The sequence below is a fragment of the Eulemur rufifrons genome, chromosome 28, assembly GCF_041146395.1.
Source record: "Eulemur rufifrons isolate Redbay chromosome 28, OSU_ERuf_1, whole genome shotgun sequence".
NCBI classification, from domain to species: Eukaryota; Metazoa; Chordata; class Mammalia; order Primates; family Lemuridae; genus Eulemur; species Eulemur rufifrons.
Genome location: NC_091010.1, coordinates 70,073,515 through 70,087,641, shown reverse-complemented (window position 1 = coordinate 70,087,641; position 14,127 = coordinate 70,073,515). Strand labels below are relative to the sequence as shown.

Below are 14,127 nucleotides of genomic sequence, written 5' to 3'. Positions count from 1 at the left end.
CTGACTCTGTAAAAATGGTGCTGTGCTCAGGGACAGTAAGGATCGGATTTGGTGATTTTGTTTCCTCCTCTGAGCAAGCGACATTCGTCATTAAAAGGGATATTTTGCATTCTGAAAGAATGTTAAAGAAATCGTTATAGAAAACAGTCTCCCGAGGTTCTTACTCTTGGACAAGAGCATCCTGCATGATTTAGGAAGATCGTGGATCTTCAAACCCCGGGAGACGCATCACGGCACAGTTCGTCCTGGCGATGCTTTCATCGGCCTGGTGAAAGGCAAACAGCGCAGGCGGACGCCTTAGCTCCTGTTCTTGCAGATAACGGGGTGCTGTTTCATTTTTCCCCCTAAAATTGGTAGGAACGAGAAACAACTTACTAAAAGTCAGTGCATAGTTGCTCTCTCACTTCTGTTGTTTAGGCCAAATCAGGCCAGGTCTGGAGAGACACGGGGAGGTGTACACAGAGCACCCCGCTGGGTGCCCGGCTGTCCCCAGGCTTGTGAGGACGGTGGGTGGGGGACAGGGACCCGAATTACCTGGGGCAGAGATGATGCTCCTGTCGCTCTACTGACAGGGGTCTCGTCTCACACCTAACAAGGCGAAGAGTCGGGCCTTCACTCCAACAAACACAACCAGAAATCCCTGATCCACTCAGGGTCACCACGTCCTGGCCTTTTCTCTTACGTCACTTTATTGCGGGGGGTTGAGCCACCCAGGTAGACTGTGGTTACAGAATTACGTGTAGTTACAAAACGGCTTTTAACCGTACCTCCCTCCTCTTATAGAGAGAGGAAGAGATTGTCTTAAACTGGTTTTTTGTTTTGTTTTTTTTTTTTTAACTTGCATCTAAAGAGTACGCAGAAGTCCTCGATCCTCAGCTTCCAGCCGCAGGGTAGAATGGACATTTAAGAACATAATTTCTCACTTCCCAAGATCTACCCAAGAGCTTTGCAGCGAAACCTTAGGACAGGAGGAGTTTCTGGAGGATTAATGACAAGAGGCGGAGTTGGTGACCTCCAGCCATCACTGGCAAAGTGGCACCTTCCCTGGCTGTCCCCTCACTGCCACTCACCCAGTGGTTTAACCCTAATAAGTATGACATGCTCTAGGGGAGGTTGCTCTGGGTGGAGAATTTGTGTTTTTCAACTTTTGTTCAACCAAGAGTCACTGTAGATTTGAACATGCTAATACCTGTTTCTAGTCTAAAATGGAACAGCTGAGCACTTTAGTAGACACCGTTGTTTTTCAAGGGGCAAGTGAAACAAAAGAATTTTGGAAATGTCTGCCACACGCAACTACTGTCAGGCCACAGCGTGGGGGAGGCGTGGGGGCTCCAGGCCCGGGCGCGGCAGCCACGGTGTCAGGCGCGTCTCGGGGTGCAGGACACTGAGCTGCCCCGAGTGCCGAATCATTGGTCGCCCGGCCGGCAGGGTGGGGTCTGCTTCCTCCATCTGTGAGCCTTGCTGAGGGAGTCTGTCCTGTTTTCTGCTTACCTCTCCACGCTTCCAGATTTCTCACAGCCGTGGGGCTGTGCCGTTGGTTGAGAATAAACGCCCGTCGCACTGAAGGGAACCCGGGTACCAGCCTCCCCCAAACCCTCCCGTTCCACACGGCGATGTTCCCACATGGGAAGGTGCAAGCTCGGCTGCGTGCGGGCTGCGCTCTGCGGGTTTCCCTCTGGCCTCCGTGCTCTGAGCCTGTTGCAGGCCCCGTTCATCCGTGTGTTCACCTGCAGCCACGCAGGCCTCTCTTGGCCAAGACCTTCCGGCTGTGTAGCCGACCACCTGCAGCTCTGCCACTCGGCCTGCCCTGCCTGCCCTGCAGCGGCTCCCGTCCCTTCTGGGAGGTTCCGTGAAGCCGGTGGGCGAGTCAGGTGCCTGGGTGCTTCCTCTGGGTGGAGGAGGGGAGGCGGGAACAGGGCGTCCGTGCGCCAGCCTCCCGCCTGCTTTTCCGTCCATTGCCAGCGCCCCAGCTAATCCAGCCTCACCCCCAAGCTCTCTGAGTGGCTTTATATATATATGTATGTATGTGTGTGTATATGTGTTTGTATACACACACACACATACACACAAGCGCTTGATGGCAAATGCATAAAACAGTACATTTTTAAAATATGTAGACGTTTGTATGTGTATGTGTGTGTATACATGTGTGTATGTGTGTGTATGTGTATGTGTGTGTATGTGTGTGTCTGTGTGTCACAGGGGGCGTGAAGTTGCACTGAACTGAGTGAGGGCTCTGTTAACAGCCCTGATGCCTGGTGACGTTGGGGACTTTCCCAGGTGCTTCGTGGCCTTGCAGATTCTTCTCTGGAGACACGTCCGTTCATGTCCTCTCTCGTTTGTTGACTGGTCATGTGTTTCATGTTGCTGTTGAGTTGTAGGAGTTTGTTTGTAGTCTGGGTATTAAATCCTTTATCAGATGTGTGATTTGCAAATATTTTCTCCCGCTCTGTGGGCTGTGCTTTTACTCTGTTGGTAGAGACCTTTGATGTATAAAAGTTTTTCATTTTAATTAAGTCCAATTTAGCATTTTTCTTTTATTGACTGTGTTTTTGGTGTCAAACTGAAGAAATCATTGCAAAATCCAATGTCATGAAGATTTCTCCTTATGTTTTCTTCAAAGAGTTTTGTAATTTTCGCTTGTAAGTTTAGCTCTTTCATCCACTTTGAGTTGATTTTTGTATACACGCTTTCTCAGGGATCCTTTCTGTCATTTGTAAGAGTCAGGAGAACAAGCCACACTCTCCTGATTCTGTGTGTGCTTTGGGGGTTTCTGCTGAGAACCAGCTGTTGTGAGTATTGCAAGGACAACGTGGTGGCTCTGGAACTGGGTCCCTGCATCACAGGGACTGAGCCTGTCTGGGCTGCAGCCACCCACTTGCCACTCCCCCAAGTCATGGCCACACAACGCGTGTTCCTTGTCATGTGTGGTCACGGCAGTCTCTGCTCCACTGTCTCCAGTTGGGGGGACAGTGGCCTCGCCCCGGCCCAGCACCCTCCGAGCAGGCCCCGGGTCCCAGCGTGGGTGACTCCAGTCCCTCCCAGCCCAGTGGCAGGGCTGGTGCAGGAACCATCCTGAGGGATCCCTTCTCCTCCATCCCTTCTGGTCTGTTTCTAAAGTCAGTTGAATTTATACATGTTTTCTTTTATGGTTTCTGGATTTTGTATGTCCATTAGGAAGGATTTTTCTATGTTGAAATTACTCAAAGCAAACAAAAGCACTCTAAAAATAACCAATATTACACACATTTATTTTAAATACTATCTTTGTAATTGTATGATCTCATTATCTTTTAATTTGAGAAAATTTGGACGTTCCCCCTCCGGCCTCCCTGGAGTGTGTCCTGTGATGGAGTGGGAGGAGTCTTCCTCTTCCACGCCCGCATCATGTCTTGTCTCTGCCATTCTCGTCACCTCTCACGTCATCTGCCTGAGAGACAAGCGGGTGACCAAAAACTGAATCCCAATCATTCTTTGGGACTGAGCCAGATGTCACCTGCTCTGGACACACCAGGCAGGAGGCGGGTTTCAGACACACGGTGCGGACAGGCAGCCAGGCGTTCGGTCTGCAGGAGCTGAGGCCCGTGGAGACTGCGGTGCCCTGGGGTGAGGGGCCGACGGGCACAGGGGCCGCCTGCGTTCCACGCGGAGGCAGAGGCGGGGCAGGTGCACAGGCTGAGCTCGTACCCACAGGATGGTGGGAAACGCCAGGAGGTGGGGGCAGGCAGGAGCGAAGCTCGAAGGGGGAGGGGGGAGGGGACGCAGTGTGTGTCTTTCGGGGACCTGCAGGGTGGGCTCTGCTGGTGCTGGGGCACAGTGGCACTGAGCACCCTCAGTGCACAGGACAGCCCAGGGCAGCGAGGAGCGACCCGGCCCCCGTGTTGGTGGAGCCGAGCTCGAGACCCTCAGGGGAGGAGCTGAGGGTCTGGTCACACTGGGCTGAGACCTGCCCGGCGGGAAACCCTGCCCCCTGCCCACTGTCATTTTGAGGGGAGTGAGGCTGCCCATCATGTCTCCTTGCTGGGGGGGCCCTGCACAAGGGGTGTGAGGGGCCGCTGGATGCAGAGGATGCAGAGGATGCAGGTGTGTGCCCGCAGCAGGGCCCTGCTTAGGTGGCCTGGGGGGGCGGCAGGGCAGCTATGCAGGGCGTGGCCAGGTGGCCCTGGTGGAGCTTCGATGCAGCTGGGCCTGCTGGGCTCCCGGAACCTGAGCCCCATCTTGCCCAGGCCCCAGGTCGCACACTGAAGGCAAACCTGTGCGTAGACTGGAGCCGAGAGCCATCTGCGGAGGCGTCACTGGGATTCCAAACACCAAGCGCAGGGAGGATCGTCAGGTTTCCTGAGATGGCGAGGCCTGGGGGCTCAGCAGCTGTTGGAGTTGCCGTCTGTGCCCACAAACTGTGCGTGCGTTAGGAGCTGAGCATGTTGTTAGGAGCTGAGCGTGCGTTAGGAGTTGAGCGTTAGGAGCTGAGCGTTAGGAGCTGAGCATGTTGTTAGAAGCTGAGCGTGTGTTAGGAGTTGAGCATTAGGAGCTGAGCGTTAGGAGTTGAGCGTTGTTCCCACGGCACAGCCCCCCGCAGGGGCGGGGGTGGTGAGCAGCCTCTGGGACGGCAGGGCCACAGGCCAGCCGGGGACGTGGGGACACCCTGAGAGAAGCCTCAGGAAGCACGTGGCTCTGAGGAGCAACTGGGTGGGAGGCCTAGTGACGCGTGGGGCATTTGGGAGTCCCTGCCTGTCAGGACAGGAGTGATAAAGCATGTGCCATCTGGGCGCTCACTGTCCCCTGTCCCTCCTGGAGACGGACACAAAGCACCAAACCACCTTCTTACCTGTTCGTTCCGAAGGCTCATCAAACGCTTACAGGGCCAACCTCTTCAGGGTGGAGCAGGGGCCGTGTCATCAGATCCATCTGGCTCCCGGAGTACACGCGTGGTCACTCGTGAGCATAGGCCACACGCAAGGGGGGTCTGGTCACCGCTGAGCCGGAGCACCACCGAGAGCCAGCCCGTCGCTGGGCGTGGGCAGCGGCTGCCGTGGGCTCGTGGCTCCCAGGCAGACGTGACGGTGCCGTGCAATTCCCAGGCCCTCGTCCCAGTGGACAAGGGGGCAGATGCCCCCCTTTAATTCCCCCTCCCCCGGCCCCTCTGGAAGCCCAGACACCTCTAAATGGACAGTGGCTGTAGGTGGCCTCTCTACAGAACAGCAACGTCAGATTTCTCGCCAGCTGAAATACAAAAGGTCAGGTACCAGGAGAAAACTAGTTACAGGATTTCATATCAATCTTTAAGAAAAGTCTGTTTTTTAAATTTCCAGTTGAGCCCTCTTGGAGGTGAACGCTGCCGGTGGTTCTGCCCAGGCTCTGAGTGCCGACACGCCAACCCTGTCCACTTGATTTTCTTTCAGCCCATGACAGCGACGGATCCGGTTCGGAAGACGGCAGGGAAGACCAGGATGTGAAGACCAAGCGGAACCGGTAGGTGCCACCGTTCTTTCTCAGCGGGTCTTTCCGTGATGGGCACTCAGGTGGTGAGGGAAGAAAAGGCATCATTCCGACTGTGTTGACTCAGAGCAGAGAACCAACTCATCTGCTGAACAGGCGGCCAGAGGTCTCAGTTCTAACAGCTGCCCAGGGAACCCGCCAGAGCGGGTGTCTCAGACGCCCTGCAGAGCTTGCCCCCCCGGCCCACCCCAGGCATCCGAGAGGTCTGCCCTGACTGCATCTCCTGAGCCCGGTCGGAGCAGCCGGGCGGCCCAGGGTACAGGTTGGGTGGCGTGTGCTGGGTGAGAAGGCGAGTGTCCGGCGTGGGGTTCCAGCTCTGTGTCTCGCTTGCTCGGTGACTTTGAGCAAAGTGATCTGACCCTGAGCTCAGATTCCTCACACGTAAGCTGAGATGTCGCAAAAGCCCCGACGGCCCCTGGTTGAGACAAGACCCGTGTCGGTGCGTGCTGCACGCGGCGCCTGGGGACCTGGCCGTGCAGGTCGGCTCGTCGGTGGCTGCGTGCACGAGGGTGGGGGACCCCTGTGTCCTGCCCTGGGCACTTGGGAGCCAGTGCTCTGCCGAGGGGAGACGGGGGCCCCGCGGCTCTGGGGTGAGGACGCCGCCCACCCAACCTCCGGGCCTTGCTGCCCCAAACCTCCTCCTTGGACAGTCGCTTTTGGGGGTTGAAGGACACTGTGGGCCACAGGGGCTGGATGACATGTGCCTTTGGTGGAGGCCGAGCGCGGGAAGGCAGCGAGGGCGGGAAGGCAGCGAGGGCGGCCTCTGTTCCCGCTGTCTCGCGGGGACGGCAGCAGAGCTCGTCTCTGCTTAGATATTCCGACTGTTCTTTGATGTGTGTATTTCTTTGATTTGTCTTCGGATGTATACGCTTAATTTGAAAACCAGGATGAGCTTCCTGAGGCAAAAGAGAAGTGGAAAAGCTCGGGGCGTCCGAAGTAGCTACGGCGTCTGCCCACGTCACCCAGCCCAGTCCTCCCTCTGGGGCTGGCTGCGGGTTCTGAGCAGTTGGCGTTTAAGTAACGTCAGAGCATTAATTTTGGTTTCAATCATCTGGATGACTTCTGCAATGGAAAGCTAACTTGGAAACATGGACGTTTGCAGGGAGCCGCCCTGTTTTGGGAACAGCGGGTTCCCCTTTCGTTTCTGCTGCACAGACTCCGTGTGGGGGAGGGGCTCGGGTGCCGTCAGGTTCAGCAGCCGTGTGTGCCAGACGCCCCCACATCACTGCCAGGGGCGGCTCTGCCCCCAGCGAGATCTGGGGACAAAGGGCTTGGGAGGTCTCGGTCATGGTGTATCCAGACAGCAGACCCCGCGTGTCTGCCAGGCCCTGGCCGCCCGCTTCAGAGCCAGTTTACACGAGCCACGAGCCACGCCCCTGCCAGGACACCTCGGCCCACGCAGCTGCCCTGCCCAGCACGCGTGTGCTCGCCCCTGGCTTGGAGCCAGTGGCCCCAGGCTGGGCGAACCACTGGCATCATCTTGGCGTGTTCACCCCTCTTTGCGAAGGTTGTTGTCCACAAGTCCAGCTTCTCCTCAAGCTCGTAAACGCTTTTGTGTGCTTTTACATGGTGGAATCTGGCCTTTACGATAAGAGAACATGCCCTGTAAAGCCTGCTGACTCCAGTGCGTTTGGACCTGCCCTCTTGTATACATAGTGTAATTGCTCTTACCAAAATCACTTAGAATCCTCATGCAGTGTGTGACTGGGCAGCACCAGTCATGAAGTTTTAGCAACACGGGAACAGACTGGGACGCGGCTGGTTCTGGGCGCTGGGCTCTGTCCTGACCTTACGAACCTAGGCAGGATGGAGGGACGTTCCGGGTCTGCCTACATAGAGGGGCTTACATCTATTGTACAAATAATTCAGGCCCAAATGAAACTTTTCCTGAAATTCTTTTGGAGGAGAAATATGTCACAATGACAAGCTTTAAAATTACCAAAATATTTCACCCTGCCTGGCGAGTGTCATTCCAAATAGCTCGTTATTTGTGATTTAGCGGAGCGTTCCTGGCACCGGTCGTGCGTCTTCCCTGGGACCAGAGAACTGATGGTTCCCGCCCCGCCTGTGCGGTGCCCGGAGCGTCTGCGGTATCTGATGTGCAGATCGCTTTATAGGTCAGACCCGGTTTTTGATCGTTCTATTTTAAGGAGTTGGGATTTATTTTAAATAATTGAATTGGATTATTTTAGGGATTCAGCAAAATTGTGCTCTTTGGTCTAAAAATCAGAGTGAAATTATCCACAAGACACATCAGAGAAGAAGTTGCCAGTAATAGATTAACAAACGGCTTCTGGCCCCTGCGTGAGGCCCAGGTCCTGCCAGTGTGGGCCTGGGCGCGTCATGGCCTCAAAATGTGAAATTGTCCCCTTTGTTCACAAGTGTCATTGGCCCAGTGGCCTTGTGAGCATATTTAGGTTTCTGTGACATCTGGTATAGATTTCTTGTACTATGGGGTGACCAAAAGAAATCTCTTGGCTTGGAATTTTGTTCATTTTGGTAGCCTATAAACTTTGGGAATGCCAGTTGGTGGTTTTGGGTGTATGTGATAAAGTTGACCTTCTACCGTAGAACTGTGACATCACCTAGATGCTCTCCTGGATCATGTACAGCTTAGGCTGATGACCCAAAAGCCCGGAATGAGCAAGAGGTGCCCAGTACATTTTTCCAATTTCTCCAAACATGTCCTCTATTGGCCACAGTTACACTCTAACATGTGTCCTCCAGGTGGTTCTGGGACTTAAAGGACTTTGCGAGCAGTGGTTCCTAGGAGGAGCCCCCATGCTTCCGACACGTGACCTTGAGGTGTCCTCCAGACAGCCGTGTGGCTCTGATCTGTTTACCTGGGCTTCTGTACCCTACCTGGGGGCAAACTCAGGCACGGCGGGCCCTTCCAGAGCAGAAGACACAATAATGCAATGGTAAATTTTGATCTGTGTAATATGATGCTGAGTCTACAGGCTTTGCGGCCACTTCCGTGGGATTGTCCCCAAGGCAGGGCCACACCTGCATAGAGCCACCTGTGGGAGGAAGAGGATGGGACACAGACAAAAAGCCGCTGTTTCCTGGTGCTAAGGCGAATGACGGTCAATGACTGTGCGTGGCAAGGAGGAGGGTCCCCCGCCCTGTCCTCAGACAGAGCGTGCGATGAGCTCCTCTCTGGTCTGTGCAGACAATCTCTGCAGTCCCGGAAAAGTTAACCATCGAGAAAGGGAGAGCATCACTTCTTTGAAAATGCGATAAGAAAGTGCTATGAAATATGTGAACTCCAAATCAAGAATGCTGTAGGATTTCATCTTCGGTTTGTCCCTGGATAGCAATGGAGTTATCTGCATCCCCAGTCAGCACCAAGGCCCCTTTAATTCTCTGGTGACTTCACACGGCGGGAGAGGGCGTCTGTGCCGCTGTGGTCTTTCACATGCATGGAACACGAAGTATTAACATCCGCTGACCTTTTAAGTTATTCCTTATACCTAATTCATGATTTTAGCTGATCGGTTGGTCCCACGTGGACCCCTGTGGTTTTACAGAAGTCCGCCCTCCCACGGAAGGTCATGACCTGGGAAGGCAGGGGAAGTGCACGGACGAATCCACAAACAGCTACATTCCCAGGTCACACACATTCCCGCTCTCCCCACCCCCGGGTATCGTGCACTGAGCAAACCTCTGTCACCACTGATGTGTGTGGGCCCCGGGGACACCCAGAAACTCAGATGTCATTGCGTGTTCTGGAAGCTGTTGCCCAGGCAACAGGGAGAGCTAGTGCCGTGTGCTCCTGGTCCGGGGCCCAGCTCGTCCCCAGCATCTCAGACACGCAGAGGCAATCGTGCCGCAGTGCGGGTCCCCGCGGCGAGCCCTGTTCCCTCCTTGGTCTGGTGTACCGTGGTGCCAGCCTGTGACGGCACAAATGTCTGCATCTCCCGTGCGTGTCCCCATTCCGCTCTGATGATGCGTTTGCAGTCTGGCGTTCTGGCTCTGCGGAGGCTCCCACACCTGCGATAAACCGCGACTCGGCGGCAGCCACCGCCCCTCTTGGCACAGGGCCCCTGCCCCCCGCCTGGGCCGCGCACGCCAGCCCCTTCCGCTCCCCCTTAGGGGCTCTGCTGCAGCAGCCGCTGCTGTCCTGTTTCAGTTCCCGCCCCTGGACGGGGAGGGCCCGGGGTGGGGTCTCACACTCCTGCCGCCGTCCACGTGCCAGGGGGAAGCCGTCCGGGTGTCTTCGGAGACCGTGGGCATCAGGCCAGCAGGGGGGCGGAGTTTCAGCCGTGTCGTACACACTAAGTGGGATTTGGGCTTTTCAAGGCCGTGGGGCATTTTCTAGATGAGGGACCAGGAGCCGTGCCGGGTTTCGGTCTCTCGCTGTCCTCTGCTGCCACCCAGACCAGCACCCAGGGACCGAGCTCTGGGAAATCAACCTGCCCTGCGGACCGGCTTGAGTTGTGCGAGACAGTTCTAATTTCCAGCTCCACCTTGACCTTCTGACTCGAGAGCTCTGCCGTTCAAACGGGATCTGGGGAGTCTCCTGCACCCAGAACTGTCCCGCGGCCACCGGGTGCCGGGCGGCACGTCCACACTGAGCATGTCACTGCAGTTGTTCCTTCCCCGGGAAGGAGCGTCTGAGCATCAGAAACCTGGACACGTGGCTCGCATCACACTTAGGATTTCTGAATTGCTGCAGCTTTTTGAAGTTGAAATATGTTTTCTTAAGTGGCCAGCCGTGCCCGAGGGCGTGGGAGATGGACCAGGTGTTGCTGCGTAGGGAGTACCCGCTGGCTTGCCCGCCGGTGCTTCCTGCCCCGAGGGCGGGGCCGTCGTCTGCAGTCGTTTCACGGCATTAAGTTACCCGTGTTCATGGCGTGATCAGGGTCAGCCAGGGTGTCGCGCAGGCCCCGCAGGGCTGCAGATGCATCTCCACACGTGGGCGGTCCAGGAAGCTCCTGGACCTCATTGTTCAAGGGCTTTGTGGGGGTTCGTTCCAGAGGCATGACTGATTAATTAATTCATCATTGGTGCAAAGGGTGAATTCAGTGTCCAGCCCCTCCCCTCCCCTGGATGGGGGGGGGCAGGTGGAGCTGAAAGTTCCGTCCAGTCACAGGGCGGCTTTTTCTGCAGGACGTGACAAGGTCTGAGGTTCGCATTAGCATGACTCAGGTGTGGTGTGTTCCAAAGGGTGTCTCATGCATGACAAAAGACACCCCTGTCACTTAGGATGTTCTGAGAGGTGGGGAGCTCTGTGCCAGGAACTGGGGCGGAGGCAGAACCTAATCTTCATTGTACCGCAGGCCTCGCTCCCTGGACTCCCAGCACACTGGCTGCAGTCCCCCTCCTGCCACGGCCCGGGGAGGCTGGCAGCGGGTGGGGCTTTGCCGTCGGTAGCTGTCAGCACAGCTGCAGGAGACTCAGGTCTGTCACAGCAAAACCGAACTTGAGGGGTTCCAGGGTCCCTGGGAGCCACCGTGGACGGCCACCAACAGGGACTCCCGGTGGCAGTGTGGCACCTGCAGACCGAGACAGGCCGCACGGGGGGTGGGCCAGGGCCCCGGGGTGGCTCTGCCACCATGACCGCGCCCAGCCGGGCCACCCATCACCAGCCTGGACGAGCGACGCTGTGTGCCCGGGGCCCGCGGCTGGCCAGACCTGCGGGAGGCGTCTGGCTTCCACATTTCCTGCTGAACGTTTTATGAACAAGTTGGATGAAGACGCGGGAGGCCTGTTTGTCAAATTTATAGGACTGCAAAATTGGGAGGCAGAGCTAATAAGTTGATGGCAGAGTCAGGACGTTTAAATATTTCAGGAGGATGAGATTAACAGGATCACATTGGCAGCATAGAATTGTAGAGTTGTAAAGCTTTTTAAGATCATTCTGTCCAAGATGTGTATTTTACCCCAAATAAGGTCCGGAGAGTTTCCATACTTCAGCCAAGGTTGTACTGCAAGTCGAGCTCACCTGCAAGGCTCAGAAACACCTTAAACCCAAGTCCTCTGCAGGTGGAATTCTCCAGAACACGGCCTCACCGAGACGTCTGCATTCTCTCTATGTGAGATGGAGACAGCACGGCGCCAGCGACCCCTCTGGACCTGAGTCCCTGCTTATTTGTGCCCCCTCTCGTGCTCCCCTGGGGGTCAGCTCAAACGTCTTCTATTCCCACGTGGTCTCTCAGCGACGGCGTTAGTGGGAACATCCACCCACAGCCCCCCAGGGACCCTGCGGCACCGAAGGCCCCTGCCCTGCAGACGTCAGCTCCGACAGGCCCGCTGCAGCCGTAGCTCTGGGTGCTCAACTGCGTCATTTACTGCGTCATTCACGCCCCAGGGACTGTCCTGTCTGCAGGCAGAGGTGGGCTGTTTTGGCCACAACCCCCCCGTGCCTGGTACCGGGCAGGACACGTTCTGCACACGGAGAAGGGGGGAGGGACGGAGGGAGGGAGTGGGAGCTGCTCCAGGGGCTCAGTTCGGATCATCGTAAAGCCTCACAGCAGCGTGGGACGTGCACGCTGCCACCACCTCACGTGCGAATACCGCGAGTAAAGACCCGAGTGTGTCCCTCCAAACGGAGCTTTGAACCTTGATCCGTCCAGCACGGTCTGAGCCTACACCCGTCTGGTGACGCCGTGAAGACACGCGTGGGTGTCCGTGTGCGAGTGAGTGTGGGTGCCCCGGACGGGCTGGCAAGACGGGGCGGTGCAGGCTGGTTGCTCTCGACCGGAGCAGGCAGCTGTTTGGTGTCTGTGGCTTCCTGCCAGGGCAGCCGTTCCGACCTCAGTATGGCTCCACAGACACAGCCCAGGCAGAGAGAATCCTGGCTGAGGGTTTTGGGGTCACCGCCGGGCTCACAGCCGATGTGCACAGCCCAGTGGCCCGAGCTCCCTCGGCCGCAGACAGATAATTAAAGTTTGTTGTTCACAAAGGAAAAATAGCTGCTGCGGTTTCAGTGTCTGGAATCCGGCTCCGCTGAGGTCAGGCCTCGTGTATTTTACCGAATACGGCGCTGCCCTTTGCACATGGGCAGAATGAGAGGACCTCAGCGCTGCAGCCCTACCAGCAGGACACCACGCGTGTGCACACGCAGAGGCACCGCATGATTGACAGCTCGGCTGACAGCTCCGAGGGCGGGGAGGGCAGGACCTGGAGAGGAGGGCTCAGGGCGGCGCTCGCCTGGCTGGCTCCGGTGGGCGGAGGCGAGGCGGGGTGGGCCGTCCCGGGAGCGGGGACACTCCAGGGCCACGGTGCCCAGATGTGGGCAGCACCTGCCCTGGGAGAAAGGTTGGCCAAGACCTGGAAAGTTTCCCAAAGTGTCAGGTTCCCCAGGCTCTGAGCTTCAGTGGAACTGCCCCTCCCCACGGCCAGCAATGCTCCTGGGACACAGTCAGAGCATCGCAGGGCGCGGCCGCCCCCTCGGTAAACCGTGGCCGGAGCTGTCTTTATTAAACCTATTAGAACCGGCTTTTTGTTAAAAGTACAAAAATCGTTCAGCCACAAGAATATTAAAAATATATTTAGCTAGTTTGCATTTGCTTTTGACTGATTCTAATTGAACTGATAGCTCAGCTATCTGCAAGGCATTCAGCGGTTCTGAACAAAATATTTTGTTGAATAAGCTATAATACGCCATCATTGGTGAGCTCAGAATGCGCCTATTAATCTCATTTCAAGTTACAACAATGCAAGCCTTGTTTCACACTTCTATTTTTAACTAATGAAAATTTATTACAGAGAAATCCTAATTATACCCTTTGGAATATGATACAATTGCAAATCCACTAGTAATTTTCTTTTCTTTCTTCAAAATTCCACATAATCGCATAAGAAGCAAAGAATGTGAGTTCTCCTGAAATAGTCGGTCTATAAATAAGATTCCCCAGTGGGCTGAGCAATCTTTCTTTGCACATTGTGTATTAGTGAGGATTAATCCTTGTTGCAGCCCCTGTGAATGAAAACCCGTCGTCAGACAGAACGTTGTAGCCTCCCGGCACATCCTAAAAATGGTAACACAAACATCTCACATTTCCGTGAACAGACATGACGGGAACGCTGCTCGCTTGTCAGGTGTCGGGGGCCCTGGACTGGCCCCCGAATGACCATAGTCCCTTCCCCTCTCCGTCTCCCCCACCAAGGGAGGAGGCAGTACAGGCTTCCCTTGGCACCCACAGCTCCGGGTGGCGGCCATTGGGCGCAACGGTGCTGGGATTGCTCTGTCCTGTGCATCGTGGGACGTTAGGCGGCTCCCCAGTCTCTCCCAGTGGCTACCAGCATGCCCAGTTGTGACAGCCACGCACACCTCCAGACATTGCCAAATGTCCCCCAGGACAAAGTCACCCCCAGTTGGGAACACTGTGTAAGTGTCAGAGCAAATCAGAGCTGGACAGTGAAGCGGTAAAAACAGATTTTATTTGGGACTGTTGTGAAGAAGGAAAAGTGACCTCAGCGCAGAACCGGCCTCCAGTCCAAAGCCCTGTGTGGACCAGCGCGGGCAGGGTGGGGTCAGCGATTGGAAATTTCGAGAGCAAACGCCAGGGGGAGGATTCGGGCTCCCCTCCCCCAGGGTTCTTGGGAGACAGACCTGGAGGCGGTGGCGGGGGAGGGGTCTGATGCCACGTCCAGGGTGGGGGCTGCAGGCTCAGTCGGCTT

The 14,127-nt window shown here is 56.1% G+C and overlaps 1 protein-coding gene across 1 annotated transcript in view; it reads left to right on the top strand.

Annotated features, from left to right (window-relative positions):
• Positions 1-14,127, top strand: part of TCERG1L (transcription elongation regulator 1 like) — a 127,583-nt gene that overhangs the window by 93,819 nt on the left and 19,637 nt on the right. Inside the window, 1 exon segment of the mRNA XM_069460561.1 lies at positions 5,403-5,472. Within this exon segment, the coding sequence (XP_069316662.1) occupies positions 5,403-5,472 (70 nt within the window).